The sequence below is a fragment of the Rhincodon typus genome, chromosome 21, assembly GCF_021869965.1.
Source record: "Rhincodon typus isolate 14 chromosome 21, sRhiTyp1.1, whole genome shotgun sequence".
Classification (NCBI taxonomy): Eukaryota; Metazoa; Chordata; class Chondrichthyes; order Orectolobiformes; family Rhincodontidae; genus Rhincodon; species Rhincodon typus.
Window position 1 is genome coordinate 6,243,478 of NC_063352.1, and position 18,694 is coordinate 6,262,171.

The window sequence follows — 18,694 nt, forward strand, 5'->3', positions numbered from 1 at the left end:
ACCTAAGGAAATTCAGAGTCAGTGGTCATCTGTGGGTCCTTATGTGCCTGTTGAACCCCATGCTAGAGCTGCACTTCTGACCACATATTTAGCAGGTATTTCTGGGAGATGGAAGTGGTCCTTGGCCTTGAAGTTACTGGCATTCTTTTCTCCTGTTCCTTTTCCATACTTCCACTTGCCAACAGGTCTTCTCAAAAAATTGTGTCCTTCAGACAGGGGCTTCTTCCAACTCAATTTCTTGTGAACAAGGGTCTCCCATGCATTGACACCTATGTTGCATTTCTTGAGGAAAGCCTTCAGGGAGTCTCTGAAATGTTTCCTTTGATCTCTCAGTTGAGTGCTTTCCTTGAGCTGGGTGAAGAGGATTTGCTTTGGTAGTCAGAACTCAGGCATTGTAAGCAGGTGGCTGGCCCAGCAGAGTTGTTTTGGATGACCATGGCCTTGATGCTGGTGTTATTGGTTCCTTCAAGGACGTCAGTACACCTGTCCTCCCAAGTGATGTGGAGGATCCGTCTTAAGCAGCATTGATGGTACTTCTCAAGGGTCTTGAGGTGACTTTACATGTAGTCGAAGTTTTAGAGCCATATTGAAGAATCAGAACGATTACTGCCTTATACACAAGGATCTTGTGATAACATATAATGAACACTGTTCAAGACCTTCACCATTTTTTTCATTTCAAGTAAACTGAATCTCTAACCTTTTTTATGTGGGCTGGACTGTCCCTTTTGAATGGAGTCGAATGGCATCTTAACTCCATCTGATGGGAACCTGGAGACAAACATACAAACCAGATACAATCAAGGTGCAGCAACACATAGCTCGATATGAAGCCAAACAAGACGCAATCAAGTCTATTTTCCATTAATGCATTTAAAGGGAAGCATGAGAGGGAGAAACACATTAGAAGAATTTGTTCATGGGGTTAGAATGAAGTAGAATATGAGAATGCTCATCTGGGACATAAAAACCACTGGGGATCCAAAACCCTAAAACAGATGCAGGCAAGTTCAAGAACAAAAACAGTTGCTGGAAAAGCTCAATAAGTCTGGCAGCATCTGTGACGAAAAAATTAGAGTTAACGGTTCAGGTCCAGTGACCCTTCCTCAGAAGGCAAGTTCAATTTTGTTTCAGTTTGCTAAAAATTTTAAATTTCATCTGACAGAAATTCACCCATTTTGGGGTTAAAAATAGCCCTATTATTTCTCTAGAGGTGTTGTTGTTTTATATTTCATTTGGAAGGGATTTCATTGCCCTGCTCAGTTGCACAAAATATGATGCTATTCAAACAAAAATGAAGGTGATTTATAGCAGCATCTTGAAAAATTATTATCCCTCAAAACACATCTAATTGCTTTTGAGGCATTGCTGTGCGAAGCTGCTGCATTTGCTTACAAAGCAACACAAGACTGCATTTGTAAAGCAATTAATTAGATGGCAAGCATGTTGGGAAATTCTGAGTTTGTGAAATTTGTTCCTTTGCAACCAAATCCATTTCTTTCCTGAACAGTTATTTATGACTGAACCAGACTGTTTGGAGCCATACATTCTGTTCTAATCATGGAACCTTTCTATTGCAAAGTCTGTTATTTCCATCTCGATAACATTCATACCTCCATCTGCCAAGTACTCAATCTTTTATCCATCACTTTGACACCTCCAGATTTCAGTACTCCAACAACATATTCATTTCATCAACGATATTCATCTGGTCAGTCCAGATGCTGTTAACTTCAGCACATCCAAAACTCTGCGACCACCACTAACTCCCACTTGCCCATCTGTCCTGTTTTGTTGACCAGCAATGGTTCCTACACATCCAATTTAAAATTTTTTAATCTGGAAATCACTTTACTATTACTGGAGAGAGAAGCCAAAGCTTTTCATCTTGCACTCATCAGGACAAATGCAAGAATGTTCAACTTGAAACAATCACAACTTATATTACGGGAGAAAAAGATCTCAATTGGTTGGCAAGTGAACTCTGATTGGCCAAGGCAATGCCATGGGGAAAGAAGAGGGAAACTATAAGTTTCCTAAGCTTGTTTTAAAAGTACACAAGGCCTGAACATTTTTCTTATAATTTGCAGAAGACCGTGCAAATGAATGGCACTTCTGTCAACTGTAAATCAGCTATGTTACAAGTTTGACTTATTTTTTAAATTGGTTGCTACTGCTGTTACTAGTGCACTTAAAATTGATCAACATGTCATGCCCAATCATAAATTACATTCAACAATAGACACTGAACTAAGGAAAATGGTTATTCTACTCAGGTCATTGTTTGGTGTGTGTCGTGCAAACTCACAAATGGGTCAAATATTACCACCTTTGGACCTGAAAAATGCCTCATCTCTTTCAAAGTACTCTGAAAACTGTTTCATATCATACCACTGCTGGGAAATGTTCACTAACAGAATGCTGTCATAACTCCGAAAACACATTGTTAGGCAATTTTGTGGTAGACACAGTGTATGAATTTTAATGCCAGTGTAATGTCAAATAATATAGTCTCTATATAACAACGTTTGGTTAACCAAACCAAATAATATGATGCTTCAATTGTTCATAAGCAGCACAGCAGACTGTACACAACAAGCTTGTGCATTCAAAATCCAAAATTAAACATCCACTAATAGATATTATTTTTTGTGAAGCAATTGCTAAACAATCCAGAGTCTGTCAATTGTTACACTGTGGATCAATTTAAGATGATCAGTTGAGCCCATTTATTCTTGTTAGAAGTGACATACACATGCAAATACCCATTTAATGTTAATAAAAGGAATATGTTCAAGCTATGCATCTTTTTTGAATTATCCAGGAGCTTGGGTTGCTCTAGTGCCCTATTGCCAACTCCATGGCAATACTTCAGCCAGCTTTTCAAACGATCAGCATGCTTTGCTTGTCATACATATTGTGTAGATTGCTTGAAATTTTGCACTCTTGCATTTGTCCTGATGATTGCAAAACAAAAAGCTTTAGCAACATGCATTTTCAACAATATTCAAGTTTTATATTCCGAGGTAACTGTCTGAAATCACTTCCTTAGTGTTTTCCTATTCTATATCTCTAAGTTCCTCAGTCCTGTAAACCCTACATGATTCTTTCTCTTTGACTCTTGCTTCATACTAGCCACCATCACCTTGTGCACCATAGGTGGCTATACTTTTAGCCATCAAGGCTCCAAGCTCAAATTCCCTTCATAACTTCCTCTCCATGTGTAAATCACTTCTTTGATCAAGCTTGCGGTCACCCTTCACAATGACTCCCCCTTTATCTCAGGATCCATTTTTTGTCTCACAGAGTATGTGGACCATTTTTCCACACAAAAGGAGAGCTGGTCTTTACACGATGGGGATACAATCCAAGAGTGTGGAATTTCAGGACCACATCCATAGACACCAAAGACTCTGTCTTTTGCAGGAAGATTAAACTATTCACCAATAAACTCCCCCATTCTTCGTCTCCAAAGATAGCCGTAAAAGATGGCCTGGCACTATCCAAATAAGTGCTACAAGGGCAGGGCCAATCTAGCATTTTTACCAATAGTATTCCTCAACAAAGTAGTGCCTGGTCATTCACCAACTGGAACTGGCTGAAAAGAAAATTGGTAATGTGTCTGCCTATGTACGAGTGACTGTATTTCAGAGATACTCAACCACACATCAAAGCATTTTAGGCCCTCCCAAAGATCTTAATATGTGCTAAGCTAATTTAAATTTCTTTTAAATATGACATCATCATTATTCTCTCTTAAAGCACAATGAAGCTAACCTGATATAATCATAAATATCATGCCAAGTTTCTCCTTTGGGCACCAGGAAAGCCATTTCTCGAGGCACTGGGGAGACGTCATGCAGCACCAATCCTGCCCGTTTGGCCTTAAAGGCAGTCACACCTAAAAGTAGAAGGTGAGGAATAATTCATTGCGATAGCACACTGACATGATTCAGGTTTACTTTAGCGGTCAGAAATTGTAAAATGAAGAGCTAAATCTATTGATTTCACCACAATGTCCTGGTCAATTTTCCTCCATTATAAAGTCAGAATTGGGGATGTGCAATGATGATTCAACAATGTTTAGTACCATTTGCAACTCTTCAGTGTTATATATCCAGCTCATTATTGGATAAGTCAGGCCCCAGAGTGGGACTTGGCTTGATAGGCCATAAATTTTATTTCTGCTATTGGTTAACCATGGTCATCTGTCATTGAATACATTCAAAAGAGGGACCAATGTAATTTTAACAAAGAACAAAGTTTACCACACAAACTATATTAGACTATACAAGGACAATTTGAAATGAACATGTTATAAATATCAGAAAGGAAGATTCAACACTTTCACTCCCAGCAATAATTTGTAGACACCAAGACATCAGTGAAGAGTCACCCTGTTGCCACGCTTAAGCTCCTTGATCACCTGGCATGCCTGCAGTTGTTTCTAAATAAATTTCGACATTCACTCATTTCTCTTTTATTTAGTTAATGTCTCTTCCTGAGACCCTTAAACAAGCTGCGAGCTCAGCTCACTTACTACATAACATGTGCTTCATAACCTTGTGGGATGTCATCTTCTCCGATACCTCCACAGCCTTCTCTTTCTGGCTTTCTTATAAACAACATAGGATTTTTCACCAGCATAAACTGCTTGGACTGCTAATAACAGAACCTCTGCTGTAGAGGGCCTCTTCTTTCAAAATCAACCAGCTTTTGTTTGAATGAACTTAATCTGGGGCCCTCCCAACTTTTTTTTCTAAAACTCAAGTCAGCAAAGCGCCCAAGTGTTTATCTCCTTAGATGGCTGGCTGTTCATTTAGTTGAAGTCACATGATTGCTTGGAATGGCTCTTTTTATATAGTCACTATTCAAAAATGACTTCCTAATCTTGTTAAAAGATCTTCACAAAACTGAAAACCGAAACCCATTTTTCCTCCACCTTTGAAATCTAGTTCCCAAATAATAATGATATATCATGAACCTTTGTCACATCAGGATGTTCATGCCCATTCACAACGAGGTCTGGACAACTTTCAGGCCTGGGCTGATTAAATGACAAACGTCACATATCACAGAAAATGCTCAGTTCCAACAAAGAGATGGATGAGTTGGATTCAGAAATACAAAATGATAAAATTTGCAAACTAGGAGGGACTATGGAATTGTAGAATTAGGATCAGAGACTACAGAATTAGTTGAACAGATTGAGTGTGAAGAAATATTGGGGACAGAATTTATTTCAAACGAGTGTGAAGTATTCCACGTAAACATACTCCTCGAAAGAGGTCAGTTAGCTCAATTGGCTGGATAGCTAGTTGGGAATGCAGAATGAAGCCAACAGTGTGGGTTCAATTCTCACACCAGCTGAGGCTACCATGAAGGACTCTCCTTCTCAACCTCTCACCTCACCTGAAGGCGTGGCAACCTTCAGGTTAAACCACCACCTCTACTGAGACAGCATCCTTATTGTCCAGTAGGACTGTGGTGATTTTACCTTTACTCCTCGAAAATAGAAAAGCGTGAAGCTGAAAGGGATGATGACCAAAATAAAAATGGGCTGATGTTAATTATCTCACTACAATGTTGAAGAACCGAACCCAAATTGATAATACAGAAAACACGTGAGTGCAACCAAGCTCCACACTGTGCAGGACAGAAAACATCTCAAGTGCCATGTCCAGGTCCAATTGCTAAAGGGCACATGCAAGCAAAGAAAACTTCAAACAAAAGCCATGAGGGCTTTCTCTGAAGCATAGGAAATTTAGGATCATTTTGGATGGCTAAACAGAAATAACGATATTGTATTCTTTGTCAGTATTATGATTTTCTGTTCTTCATTTATCCAAACTTCCAAGCCTGCCCAAACACATATAATTTCGACATGTATATTGTGCAGTTAGGTCTATGTATTCCATGGATGTCTGTTGACACCAAGATTCACATCCACCTCACTGAGCCCGACAAGAATGTTATCACTCACTTGGCTCAAATACTAGGTCACTGGTGAAGATGTTCTTAACAAACATGTTGGAGCAGAGCTTAATGCTTTTTAGATGGCTGTAGTGTCGGTTCAAATAAAATGACAGAAGATACTCAAGGTCCATCATCAGGCATGTCCACTTCACACCAGGAGGTGCAAGGCCGACAAGGTCTGTATAAAGAAGGAAAAGGTTTCATGCACTCTCCGAAGCAATTAGATTCAAATACCTACTTGATAACTTTGGTACCCAATCATAAACAGGAAAATATATCTCTCCTCTAAAAACAAAACTAAATTTACAAGCACCAACACAACAATAAATAAGGGTAAAAAAGATTACAAAAAGAGAGTTGGTAAAAGGGGCATTTACAAAGAATCAACATGAACATTTTATTTCTTAAAGCACAGCATTGCATGTTTAAAGTAGATAAATTTAAACACAGGCCCCATTAAACTAAATTGAGCTTGCCCAAACCAAAAACAACTTTTTAAAATGTTTTCAAGATGTAGACAACACTGGAAAAGCTTTTCTCCATCCCTATGTATCTGAATGCATAAACATCTTCTTAGACAACTGATTGCTCAACTGAGTGAACCTTCAGTTCAGGATGCTTCAGAGAACATTGGTATGTGCAGGAGTAGCAGTACTTTTCTCTGAAAGAGGCTGGTAAAACCAAAACAAAAATAAAGCACTGCAGATGTTGGAAATCAGAGACAAAATTAGAAAGTGCTGGAAAAATTCAGCAGATCTGACATCATCTGTGGAGAGAAAGCAGAGTTAACATTTTGGGTCCAATGACCCTTCTTCAGAACTGATTATAGCTAGGAAAAGGTTGGTATTTAAGCTAGTGGAAGGGTGAGGAAAGGGAGGGAAAAGAGTAAACAATAGGTGGAGATAGGGCCCAGATAGATACAAAAACTGTTAGGCAGACAAAGGAATAGGTGTCCCTTCTGACAAATGCTCTGATGCCATACGTTCTGTACTCTGCAAAGGTCTTAAGTTTTATCCCTCTGCGCCCCTGACCTTAATGACTTTCGGGCATGACATGACGTTGAAGTCTTCTTCCATTGCCTTTGTCTCCATGCCTATTCGTTGGACAAGAGAGCTCTCCCCACTCCACAGATCCCTTCACCTGTCTCCTCCAACATTCTTACTTCCACCTGGATCCCTTCCTCTGGCCATTTAGCTGGACTTGACCTGTTCATCAAGAACTCTCAATGTGACACTGGTCACCTTAATTTCTCTGTTCCCCATTACACATTCAAGCCTATCTCCCTCTGAACTGACTGCACTCCAAGCTCACAGATCCAACCCTGACCTTGCAGTCAAGCCTGCTGACAAGGGTGGTGCTGTTGTTGTCTGGTGTACTGACCTTTACATTTCGGACGCTGAGCGCCAACTCTCAGATACCTCTTCCTATCTCCTCCTGGGCCATGGCCATGATCCCACCATATGTTCACAATGGTCACAAATCTCACTTCATCCAGTGATCTCTCTCCCACTGCCTCCAAGCTCAGTCCCCCAATCCTGCACATTCTTCCCAAAATCCACAAGCAGAACTGTCCAGGTAGACACACTTTTTCTGCCTGCCTCTGCCCCACAGAACTCATCTCATCATACCTCGACTTGATTCTTTCTTCCCTTATCCAGTCCCTTCCCACTCACTGCCGCGATTCTTTTTTTTCATGTCATCAGGGCTTTCCATGTCTTCCTGAAGAAAAGGCCTGAACCATCCCCATCCACCACCACCCTCCTCCTCCACCTGGCAGAGCTTGTCCTCACTTTGATCAACTTCTCCTTTAACTTCTCCTGCTTTTTTCAAGTCAAAGAGATGGCCATGGGTTCCTGCATGGGCCCCAGTTATGCCTGTCTCTTTGTGGAGTACACGGAACATTCCTTGTTCCAGTCCTACTCTGGCCCCCACCCAAAACTCTTTCTCCGGTAAGTCAATGATATCATCAGTGCTGCTTTCTTCTCTCGTCTGGAATTGGAAAAATTTATCAATTTTGTTTCCAATTTCCATCCCAGTCTCACCTTCAATCGGTCCATCTCTGACTCCTCCCTTCCCTTCCTTGATATCTGTTCCCATTTCTGGGGATAGGTGGGCACCAATATCGACCACAAATCCATAGACTCTCATAGTTACCTCAGCTACACATCCTCACACCCTGCTTCCTGTCAAGATTCTACTCCATTCTCCCAGCTCCCCCTTCTCAATTGCATCTGTTCCCCCTGACAATGCCATCTTCGACAAGGGGGCTTTCAAAGTGTCCACTCCCAAGGATTCTCCACCAGAGGTTGACAGGGTCCTCAACTGTATCCGACCCATCTCCCACATCTCAGCCCTGACTCCCTCTCTTCCCTCCCACAACAGCGAAAGGGTCCCCCCTTGACCTCACCTATCACCCCACCAGCATCCACATTCAAAGGACCACAAGCAACCAATTCTGCCTCCTCCGGACGGATGCCACAACTGGACACATATTCCCCTCCCCTCCCCTCCCTTGTCAGCGTTCTGCAGGACTATTCCCTCCAGGCACCCAGGTCCACTCCCCCTCCACAGCACCTTCCCATCCCATTGCAGAAGGTGTAACACCTACTGGTTTACTTCATCCTTCCTAACTACCCAAGGTCCCAAGCACACCTTTCAGGTGACGCAGTGATTTACCTGTACTTCACTCAGTCTAGTCTACTACATTCGCTGCTCACAATGTGGTCCATTGTACATTGGTGACACATAGTGCAGAATAGGCAACCATTGTGCAGAATACTATGTTCTGGCTGCAAAATGACCCCTAGCTTCTGGCTGTCAGACATTTCAACACATGACCGTGTTTGCTGGCCAACATCTGTCTTAGGCTTGCTACATCGAAGCTCAGTGCAAGCTGGAAGAATAACACCTCCATTTTCCACCTGGGGACTCTACAACCTTCTGGACTAAATAATAAATTCAATTTTAGGGCCTGAGCACCTTCTCCCATCTGTTTACCCCAACCCAACACACCAGCCCATGGTCATTCACATGGACTGCTACCACAAACAACCCATTGTCGGCCACAAACAGTCCCCATTAACAGCTATTTATTGCCCCAGACTGACCTTTCCCCAAGTCCCTTGTCTGCTCAACTGTTTTTCTCTCCACCTGGTCTCCATCTCCACCTTTCGTTTACTCCTTCCCCCAGCCCCCACTCCTTCTCTAACACATGTATCAAAACTTTTCCTCATTAAAATCAGTTCTGAAGAAGAGTCACAGGACCCAAAATAGTGACTCTGCTTTCTCTTGACTGATGCTGCCAGACCTGCTGAGTTTTTCCAGCAATTTCTGATTTTGTTTCGGGTAAAACCAATTGGGTTTATATGCAAAAAGTACAGGCATCTTCTCTGATTATTTTCCTGATGCTACCAGGTAAATTACTAGCTTTATTGGATTTCATTGCAAAATTTTCTTGGTCAGCAGTAAACTCTCAATATGTTAAGTTGTTACAAAAACTTATGCACTACAACACTAAGTGTATTAAAAATAATTTGGAAAAATCTAAGCGCATCACTGAGGTCCTACAGATCACTAAGAATAACATGGACTCAACATGAATCTGAATTAACTAACGGTGATAATGGCCTTGTGTTTCTTCAGAGATCTGGGAGCAAAACAATGACCCTCTAAACTTATTGATTCAGGAATATCAAATGTTTACTGTAAAATTAATGAACATTTGATGTTACGACTGGAAAGAAACAAATTAATTTGATTATCATAAAGGATCATTGATTGCTCTGCAATCTGTTCTTTCAGCAGTTTTCCAAAAGGTGCAATTAGAAGGGTCTTTGCAGGAGGCAAATTGAAAAAAAATCAGGACAACACCAGTTAATTTGCCTGTACATTACAAAGTGCAAAAAAAGGAAATAGAACAGATGCAACCAAAAAGAAACATTCAAACCAAATCAATGCAGCCACAAGGCAGCAGTTGACAGTGACATGTTCAACAAGAGTGTGATCAGGCACTAGTTCATTCTACCATTTCACATCTCAAGAGCTTCTGACCTGAACTGCTTCACCAAGAGATGGTGTGCGGGCCAGGTGATTTCCCATAAGGCAACAAAAGGGGACCATACATACAATAGCAATGACCTCAAGCAATTCAACTGACCCCATTACAGATTTGAGAATAAGTTAAAGAGTTTTACATGCAAGATTTAAGAACATGATATTTAGGCATAGGCCTTTTGGCCCTTCAAACTTGGTTCATCATTTGATAAGTTCAAGTTAATCTGAATGTGGTCTCACCTCCACTTGCCTACCAACCTCCCAAAAACGTTTGATGCCTCTTGTATCAAAATCTGTCAAACTCAGCCTTGAATATATTCAATGAACCAACCTCAAATAAATCCAATGACCTTCTGCTTTTCGGGAGAGCAGAACTGCACAGACCTTCAAAGAAAAAATTCTCAAGAAGCCTGAGATGAGAATTTATGTGGGTTGCTTGAAAGAGACCAATATGAAACTGGACTCCAAACTTTATTTGAAAAGTCACACTATAAACACCACTTTTCATTTAACATTCTTTGAATGATTAAATCCATGAAATTTTACAAACTTTAAAATAACCAAAGTGCTATAAAGATTACAAAAAGTAACAAGAAAACATAATTCTACAAAATAAAAATCAGCATAGGTTCTCATAAGCACTTTTTTTAAAAAATTGGATGTATTATTTGCAAACATAGATTTATTCCATACATTTCTCTTTCTTTCTGTTCCACTAGCACTTTTTTTTTCTTGAGAATTATCATTAGATCTCAGACACAACTTTTTTCATACTGTAGCTTAATGCCCAGTTATCACATTAAAATGGGAAAACAATATACAAGTAGTCATACAACGTTTTGACAATTTGTTCAAAGGGAACCACAGAAAAACTAATGCTGATTTTCGCAAAGATGAGCAACTTGTACAAATAAAGAAAGAACAGTAAGTAAAGTGAACACTGCTCCCAAAGTACCTTGTTTTGCAGTCTTTGCGGTGGCATTATATACAGAGCCTTCCACTGCACTACAAACAAAAGGAAACTGGAGCCACGTGGCTGTGGATTTGAACTCTTTGAAGAGGTTGGAGAATGAAATCCGAATAACTTGACTCCCCTGGAGAGAAACAGATTTAACAACTCACAGAAGTACGCAAAGAATGATGTGCCTATCAAAAGATAGCAAATCCAAACAACCCTTTCAAACTTTTAGACAGACACTTCACTTACAATTAGAGATCAAGACTAAAGTTCAAGTTATTGGCTGCACAGTTATGGGATTCACATTATTGCCCAACAGTCCTACATCAGGAACTTCTAAACTGTATTTATGATCACAGAACAAATTCTTCTCTACACTCCCTCACATCTTTGTTTGGGCATCACAGTAGTGCAGTGGCACACAAGGCAAAAAAGACAAGATAAACGAGAAACAGCACAAAATGAATTTTAAAAAATATATCCACATATTTACACGCCAGCTCTTTCCAATACATGAAAATAATTCAAAAGGAAATCTGAGGTTGGTTAATTGCTTAGTACTTTAAAACAAGTACAAGGTTCTTCTTAACAAAAAAAGTGGAAACTTGATTTTTGTTCTATTAACCAAAATATCTACCATATTTCCATCATCCAGCAATTTCACAATCCTTCAAAAATTCCAGCACAAAAGTGATACAGAACACCTTATTTTTCTTAATGCCATGCAAGGACATGCAATAAACTACACTCTTCCCACATCAGGTGTGTCAGATATAGTTTAGAGGGTGGGAATATTTGCAAGTGTTCCTGATCTTAACTATTACTAAGTGATCACTGCCAAGTTGCAAATACAACTGGTTTAGCAGCATTGATCCCCACTAAAATTCTTTATACAGGTTCATAGATGGGGACTACTTCCTGGAACTTTCACCAAGACGTCACCACTACCAGCCATGAAACAGACCAACATCATATGTCAGCACCTTCAGATAATGAAGACTAAGGAGGCAAAGTTGGACATGAACAATGAATTTTGACTAATTCATGGGGGGTATAGTTTTAAACACATTTAAAGCTGACTGATTTGATTGAAGTATCACAGTAGTTAGAAGGATTTGAACGTTTTTGTTAACTGTTTGCAAATCTACAGCAGCTTTGGATTCAATCAACACTGAATATTAAGAAGCAAATAGTTATGCACCAGGTCCAATTGTCCATTTTGCTTCATCATCGCCAGAAACATAACATTTCTGAATTGCAAAGATGCAGTTTAATTGGTTGAATGATATTCCTGAATATTGCAGCTTTAACTCAAATATTAATACATATTTTCAGTAATTGCATTAGATTATTCTAATGTTAAAGAACAGTCATATCAATAAATGGAGAAAATAATCAGCACATACCTCAGTGACTGCATCAAAGTGAACCACAAAATATTTGGACACAATCGGTTTGAAGAGGAGGTAGAGGTAGCGACCAACTAGTCCAAGAGATTGGGTGCTAGTTTTTGGTAACTGAATGTAATTAGCAGGAGGGATGGGACCACGGATACGATATACTGTGCACTTCAGGGTTTTATCCTAGCAAAAGAATCCAGAGTAAGGAGCCATCAATTAACTATGCAATATCAAGATAAACTTCTTAAAAGACCTGTAATTACAATTTCAATAATCTTTTATCTGAGCCAACATTTCCAATGTTCTTTCATTTAACCACATTGTGGTTGAAAATCAACATGTACTATTGTTAGAGGAAAGGAATAGAATCCTTTGTGGAAAAATGACCCCTTTATTGTTTGTTATCCCCACTGACTGAAGTTACAAAGGATATTTCAAAAGCTGTCAAAAATCACAATTGAATGTTAAATGCAAACATTCTTATTTTAGGCTTCCTTAAGGACCAAAAGATTGTTTCAGACCTCATGTGGAAGCTTTGGGCCTCCCCACAACCGACAATCCCAGCTATGCCAGAGGCTTTTCCACAGTCCCCAATTAAGGTCACCTGCAGCAGATATTCCAGTCCTGCCAAGGAGTGCAAGAAGCAACTGAGATGAAGGTTGATGATGAAGACTCCCTGAATGCAACTCCCACTTTGGATTTTCCATTCCCTGTACTCGCTTTCCACTTTTCAAATCAGACAACGACTCACTGTCTCAGTTCATACGTAACATTTAAATGGAAAAATTACCGGACAGCAATCTATGGAAGTGGCAAGGTGTTTCAAATAGAAAAACAAATAGTACCATAACACCTGTGACATCCCCTTCCTTTGTTGATTTTTTCCATTCTTCCAATTTGAAGTGCTTGAAGATATTCACATATGGACGTTGCCACGCAGACTCTGAAACCAATTCAAGATTAAAAACTCAACGAGTTTAGGCACAATGCAACAAATAAAACAAAGATAACTACAGGTATCTTCAGCTATCAATACATTTCACCTTCCACTTTTAGCAAAAAGGGAGGTCACTGTGTTATAACAAAATGTTATACTTTAGCTAGAACGTTCAGTGATTTCACACATATGAAGTTTCACATCATGGGCAAGATAATATGTGAGGTGTCAATCAATCATTTTCCCAAAAGATCAACATGGGGAAAGTATTTCGAAATTTTAAAATCAATTGAATATCTGACAGCATTGTTGAAAAAATGAGAACCATGAATTCAGAATAACCTAAAACTATCTATGGAAATCTGCATCCAAAGAAAAATAAATGGTCAATACACCCCATATGCTTGTGTGTTTGTTCAGCATCATTTGTACATTGGGGAATAGCTCTTCAGTCAATCTAGCAGACTAGGTGCAGTGCTTGGAAGAACTATAGAAGAGGATAAAGAGCTAAAATTACAATAGAATGCACAAAGATAAACAGGCTCCAAAGATGCAGTCTTTGTTTTTCCCCAGATGTAAGTATCATTAACTTATTGCCCATCCCTAATTACCTGGAATAAAGAGCCTATCACTTTGGCAGCACACAACCACATTATCAAGAGCAACCAGTCAGGGGCAATAAATGCTGGGGCAGCCAGCGACTCTCACATCCCATGAGTGAATGACTTAAAAAAAAACTTTTACTGCTGTTCTGGAGTCACATGTAGGCCAGACCAGGTAAGGATGACAGATTTCCTCTCCAAAAGGACATTAGCAAACTAGATGATTTTTTTTAAAACAACAATCCACAGTGGTTACACTGTCACTTTAGGCCATCTCTTTTAATTCCAGATTTTTATTGAATTCAAATTTAACCACCTGCCATGGTGGGGTTTGAATCCATATCCCCACAACATTAACAACAGAAATTGTTGGAAAATCTCACCAGGTCTGGCAGCATTGTGGAAAGAAAGCAGAGTTACCATTTCGAGTCCAGTGACCTTTCTTCAGAACTTCTGAAGGGTCACCAGACTCAAAATGTTAACTCTGCTTTCGCTCCACTGATGTTCCCGGACTTGCTGAGATTTTCCAGCAATTTGTGTTTTTCATTTGATTTCCATCATCCACATTTCTTTAGGTTCCTTTTCCACCAGAACATTAGCCTGGGGTTTGAGATTACTGGTCCAGGAGCATTACTAGTACACCAGAGCCTCCTCAGAACATTACAGATCAATGCCAGGTCTTGCAAAATTAGTTGATCCCAGCTGGGACACGGATAGGTCCTTTGATTATGTCAGGGAGAAAAACAATTCACCAAGGATCCACACTTCAGAGTTTTACAGTGTCACTTGATGAAACTGTGCTACGTAGACATCAGGGAACTACAGAAATAGCCTCAGTTGTAAAGTCCTCTGAAGGCAATTGCCAGTTACTACCAAAACATATGAATTGTGCACCCTTTGTTTGTTTTTAAGGCTATGGGCAACGCCAACAAGTCACATTTATTTTCAATACATGGAGAAATGAGGCGCACTGGTAATGTCACTGGACTAGCCAACCTGAGGCCCAGATTAAGACATTGGGCACAAGTGGTCAAATCTGACCACAACAGTGGTGGAATTTAAATTCAAACAAAATAGGAAATAAGAGTTATTCTCACTGTTAGCGATCATGAAATTACTATCATAAAAGCCCATTCTGGTTCATTAGTATCTTTTAGGGAAGGGGATATGCCATCCTTATATTTTGTTCGGCCTACATATGATGCCAGATACATGTGGATGATTCTTAACGGCCCTTTGAAAGTGCTTGACAAGCAACTTAGTTTAGGGCAGTTAGGGATAGCCAACAAACACTGGCCTTACCAGTGACACCCACATTCCACAAAAGAATGAATGATCTATAAATGCCCTGAGAAGGTAAGTGTGGTGATACACTTGCTAGTTGAAAATTTTGAGTGCCTGTGATGAGTATTCCTACATGAGCAAGATTAGCAAAGTGACCATTCCCTATGGAATGATCATCTTCAAGAGGAATATGGAGAAAAAGTTAAATAAAAAAGGAAAAGGAAATGTGTTGTCTGCATAATAATTGTAACCTTAAAACTTTCAATCCAATACTTTAAGAAATCTAAACAGATCAGTACAATATTATGTTGAGTGCCACATAAAAGTTATCTTAAATTATTGAAAATAGGTGGCTTTCAAAGAACTGATGTTCATTATGATCCCAGCTAATACTAATACCGGGCACGTCATATCCCACAATGAATTTTGGCTTAGAATATCATATGTTTAGTTGTTGCAGTTGGTCACCATGGTGGTTAGTCACTGACACATATTCACAAGGCTACAGATATTCTTTAATAACAGAATAAGTTTATTGCACAAAGAAAAATAACAAAGCTATATAAGTAAAGAGATATATATGACAGTAAGAAATATCTTATATTAACAGCAGAATAAAGTTTCAACCTGTTGCCCAACAGTACCCTTTGATATACACTCAAATCCAGATAGGAGTAAAATTTATCTCAAATCTAAGCTTTTTAGAACTTTACAGACTTCTTTCAGTTTCTTTTCCTTTGGGCTGCAGAGGCAGGAACCTTTCACAATTTTGATGGCCTAGTCTTTCTCAGTTCTAACAACTTCAAGATTTCTATCCAAACTCTCCTGGCTTGGAAGCTCCACAGGCTAGAAAGTACTTCAGAGAGCGTGGCTAGATCCTCTGAACTAAAATCGTGTTTCTCCTTTTAGGAGAAACTGTTCTCCCTTCTGAACTGAACTAAAAAAATCTAATCTAATGGCTTTCTGGTCTGTTTTAACTCAGTAGGATAAACGTTCCATCCATTGATGCTACAGGTGCCACAGTGGTCACACGCTTTCTTGATATTCATGCACTTGGATCACTTCTTCAAATTACTTTCTGACCTGTTTAACAAAGAAAAAGAACTGACCCACATCCATCATTTTCTGAAGAAGGGTCTAGGCCCAAAACGTCAGTCTTCCTGCTCCTCTGATGCTGCTTGGCCTGCTGTGTTCATCCAGCTCTACACCTTGTTATCTCTGACCCACATCCATCTGTCTTCAATTTAAAATCAGAATCCATAACTATATTATGCACCTCTCCTCACATTATTCATGGAATTATTCCCAATAAGGTCTTTTATATCTTTTAAAAGTAAAATGCTGTAGACGCCAAAAATCTGAAATAACAGAAAACGTTGGAGAAACTTCATCTCTCACAGCATCTATGAAGACAGTAAAAAGTGAATGTTTCAAATCCAAAATGACTTCTTTAGAACTGATTGTGGCTGTAAAAGATGAACAAGAACAAGCCAGCTTGGCAAGGAAGTCAACAACCTCACCCACAACCCAAACTACAGACCTTTGCCAAAATTGTAAATGGCAGTTTTTATGCTGTCGACAGGAGGAAGAGTGATTGGAACAGATGCTGAGGGTGCCCAGAGCAAAAGACAAAGGGAATGCTAATGGTGGTAAAGGAACAATTGAGATGTAAAATGGGTGTAAATTATAGGTGTGAAAAGTAGAAAATTGGTCCGTTCCGAGAACAAAGGCAACAAAACAAAGATTTCACAAAGGTTATATTTTAGCATAAGACTAAGATATCTTTAAGATGTTCAAACAATATAGTGCAAATTCATGTATAGCCTGTTACTTACAATTTCAAGTTGAAGAAATATTCCATTGGCTAGCAAAAAAAATCAAATTGAACAGGTCATCAATGAATCTCTACCACAGAGCATATTTATGAAGTTTTTGAACTTCATATTTATGAACTCTGCTGCATGAAAATAAGGAATAAAGTTCCCCGGCTGCATTTCCAAAATAAATGAAACACAGTAAACAGGAAGGGCAAAAATGCTGTTAGTTGTTTACAACATGGATTGTCACAACAAATAATGCAGGAATACCAAGTCAGGAAACGGCACCTTGGAATGGCCTCCAGCTCCTGGAAACCAGAGAAGAAACTGTATACTATCATAAATCCAATCGATACAGATGTATGAAAATGTCATCAACAGAAAAGAAAAACGTGCTGCATACAACATGTTAACAATCAAAACAAAATCCTGAAAAAGTATAGTAATTACGTTTTATAGGTTCAGAAGCATCACATATTAAACATTTCTTTCTCACCTATTTTGGGCTTATCCATGCTGATCAAAGTTTCCCTCAACAAATGATCTTTGTTTCTATACTCCCAGGAGATTAATGTGGACATCAAGCTTCTGAATGCAAGACAACATTTTGCCAATGTAAATTGTCTGAAAGAAAAGTAACTGTTGATAATCTAAAAGCAAACCTATGTGCCATCTCATTGCCCATCCAATACTTGGCCTTCAGCCCCTTTCACTCTGCTAATTGAAGTGGATGTCGAAACAGCAGCCTAAAATCTCAGTGATGAACAGAAAATATTGAAAATACTAAAGTGGCTTGGAAGCATCTATGGAGAATGCAGGCAAATTAACATTTCAGGCAAGGGCTGTTCAAAATATGCTTTTCACTCATCTCTCATTCTTTCTACTGTCCCTTACCAACTTTCACTCTTCTCTCCTCACACTGCACCCCCTCCCCATTTCCCTCAGTCTTCCTCCTCACTACTCCTCCTCCATCTCAAAGACCCTGTCTCACACATCGCATCACAATGACATTCCCTTCCCCTCCCACTGGATCCCCCTCTCACTAACTCTCTCCACTGATCTTCACTTCCACCTTGCAGCTCTTATAGCCCCTCCCTCATACACCTCCCCCCACGCCCGCTGAGCTTACTGAACCCCCTCACTAACAAGATCCCCCTCTGACTGCCCTGCCTCCCCTCACCAACCCCCTTATCTCACCACCACTTCACTGACCCCTCCCCCTCACTGAGACCACCCCCCACACTGACTCCACTCCCCTACCCCTCACTGATATGCTCTCCCTCTTGACTGACCGCCCCATCCCCCTCACTGACCCTCCTCAATGATCCCCACTCCCCCCTCAATGACCCCCAATTATCCCCCTCCCCTCACTGACCCCATCCCATCCCATCCCCTCCCCCTCACTGACAACCCCCTTCCCTCCCCCCCTCTGATCCTATTCCCTCCCCCTCACTGACAACCCCCTTCCCTCCCACTCACTGATATTATCACTTCCTCACTGAACGGTCCCCTCCAAAACAGTCCACTCCCCTCCCCTTCACTGAACACCCCTCACCAAACACCCACTTCAATGACCCCCTCTCCCCTCACCAAACACCCACCTCAATGACCCCCCTTCACCGACCCTCTCCCCCCTTCACTGAACCCCTCCCCCCTTCACTGAACCC

General features: G+C 40.1%; 1 protein-coding gene across 1 annotated transcript in view; it reads right to left on the reverse strand.

The window, feature by feature from the left end:
* The window catches only part of wdr90 (WD repeat domain 90), a 69,609-nt gene that overhangs the window by 50,305 nt on the left and 610 nt on the right, over positions 1-18,694 (reverse strand). Inside the window, exons 2-8 of the mRNA XM_048609666.1 lie at positions 17,524-17,651; positions 13,233-13,330; positions 12,394-12,570; positions 10,985-11,123; positions 5,984-6,154; positions 3,778-3,901; positions 701-771 (exon numbers count right to left, since the gene is read on the reverse strand). Coding sequence (XP_048465623.1) covers positions 701-771; positions 3,778-3,901; positions 5,984-6,154; positions 10,985-11,123; positions 12,394-12,570; positions 13,233-13,330; positions 17,524-17,608 — 865 coding nt within the window. The 5' untranslated portion in view covers positions 17,609-17,651. The remainder of the gene's footprint in view (positions 1-700; positions 772-3,777; positions 3,902-5,983; positions 6,155-10,984; positions 11,124-12,393; positions 12,571-13,232; positions 13,331-17,523; positions 17,652-18,694) is intronic.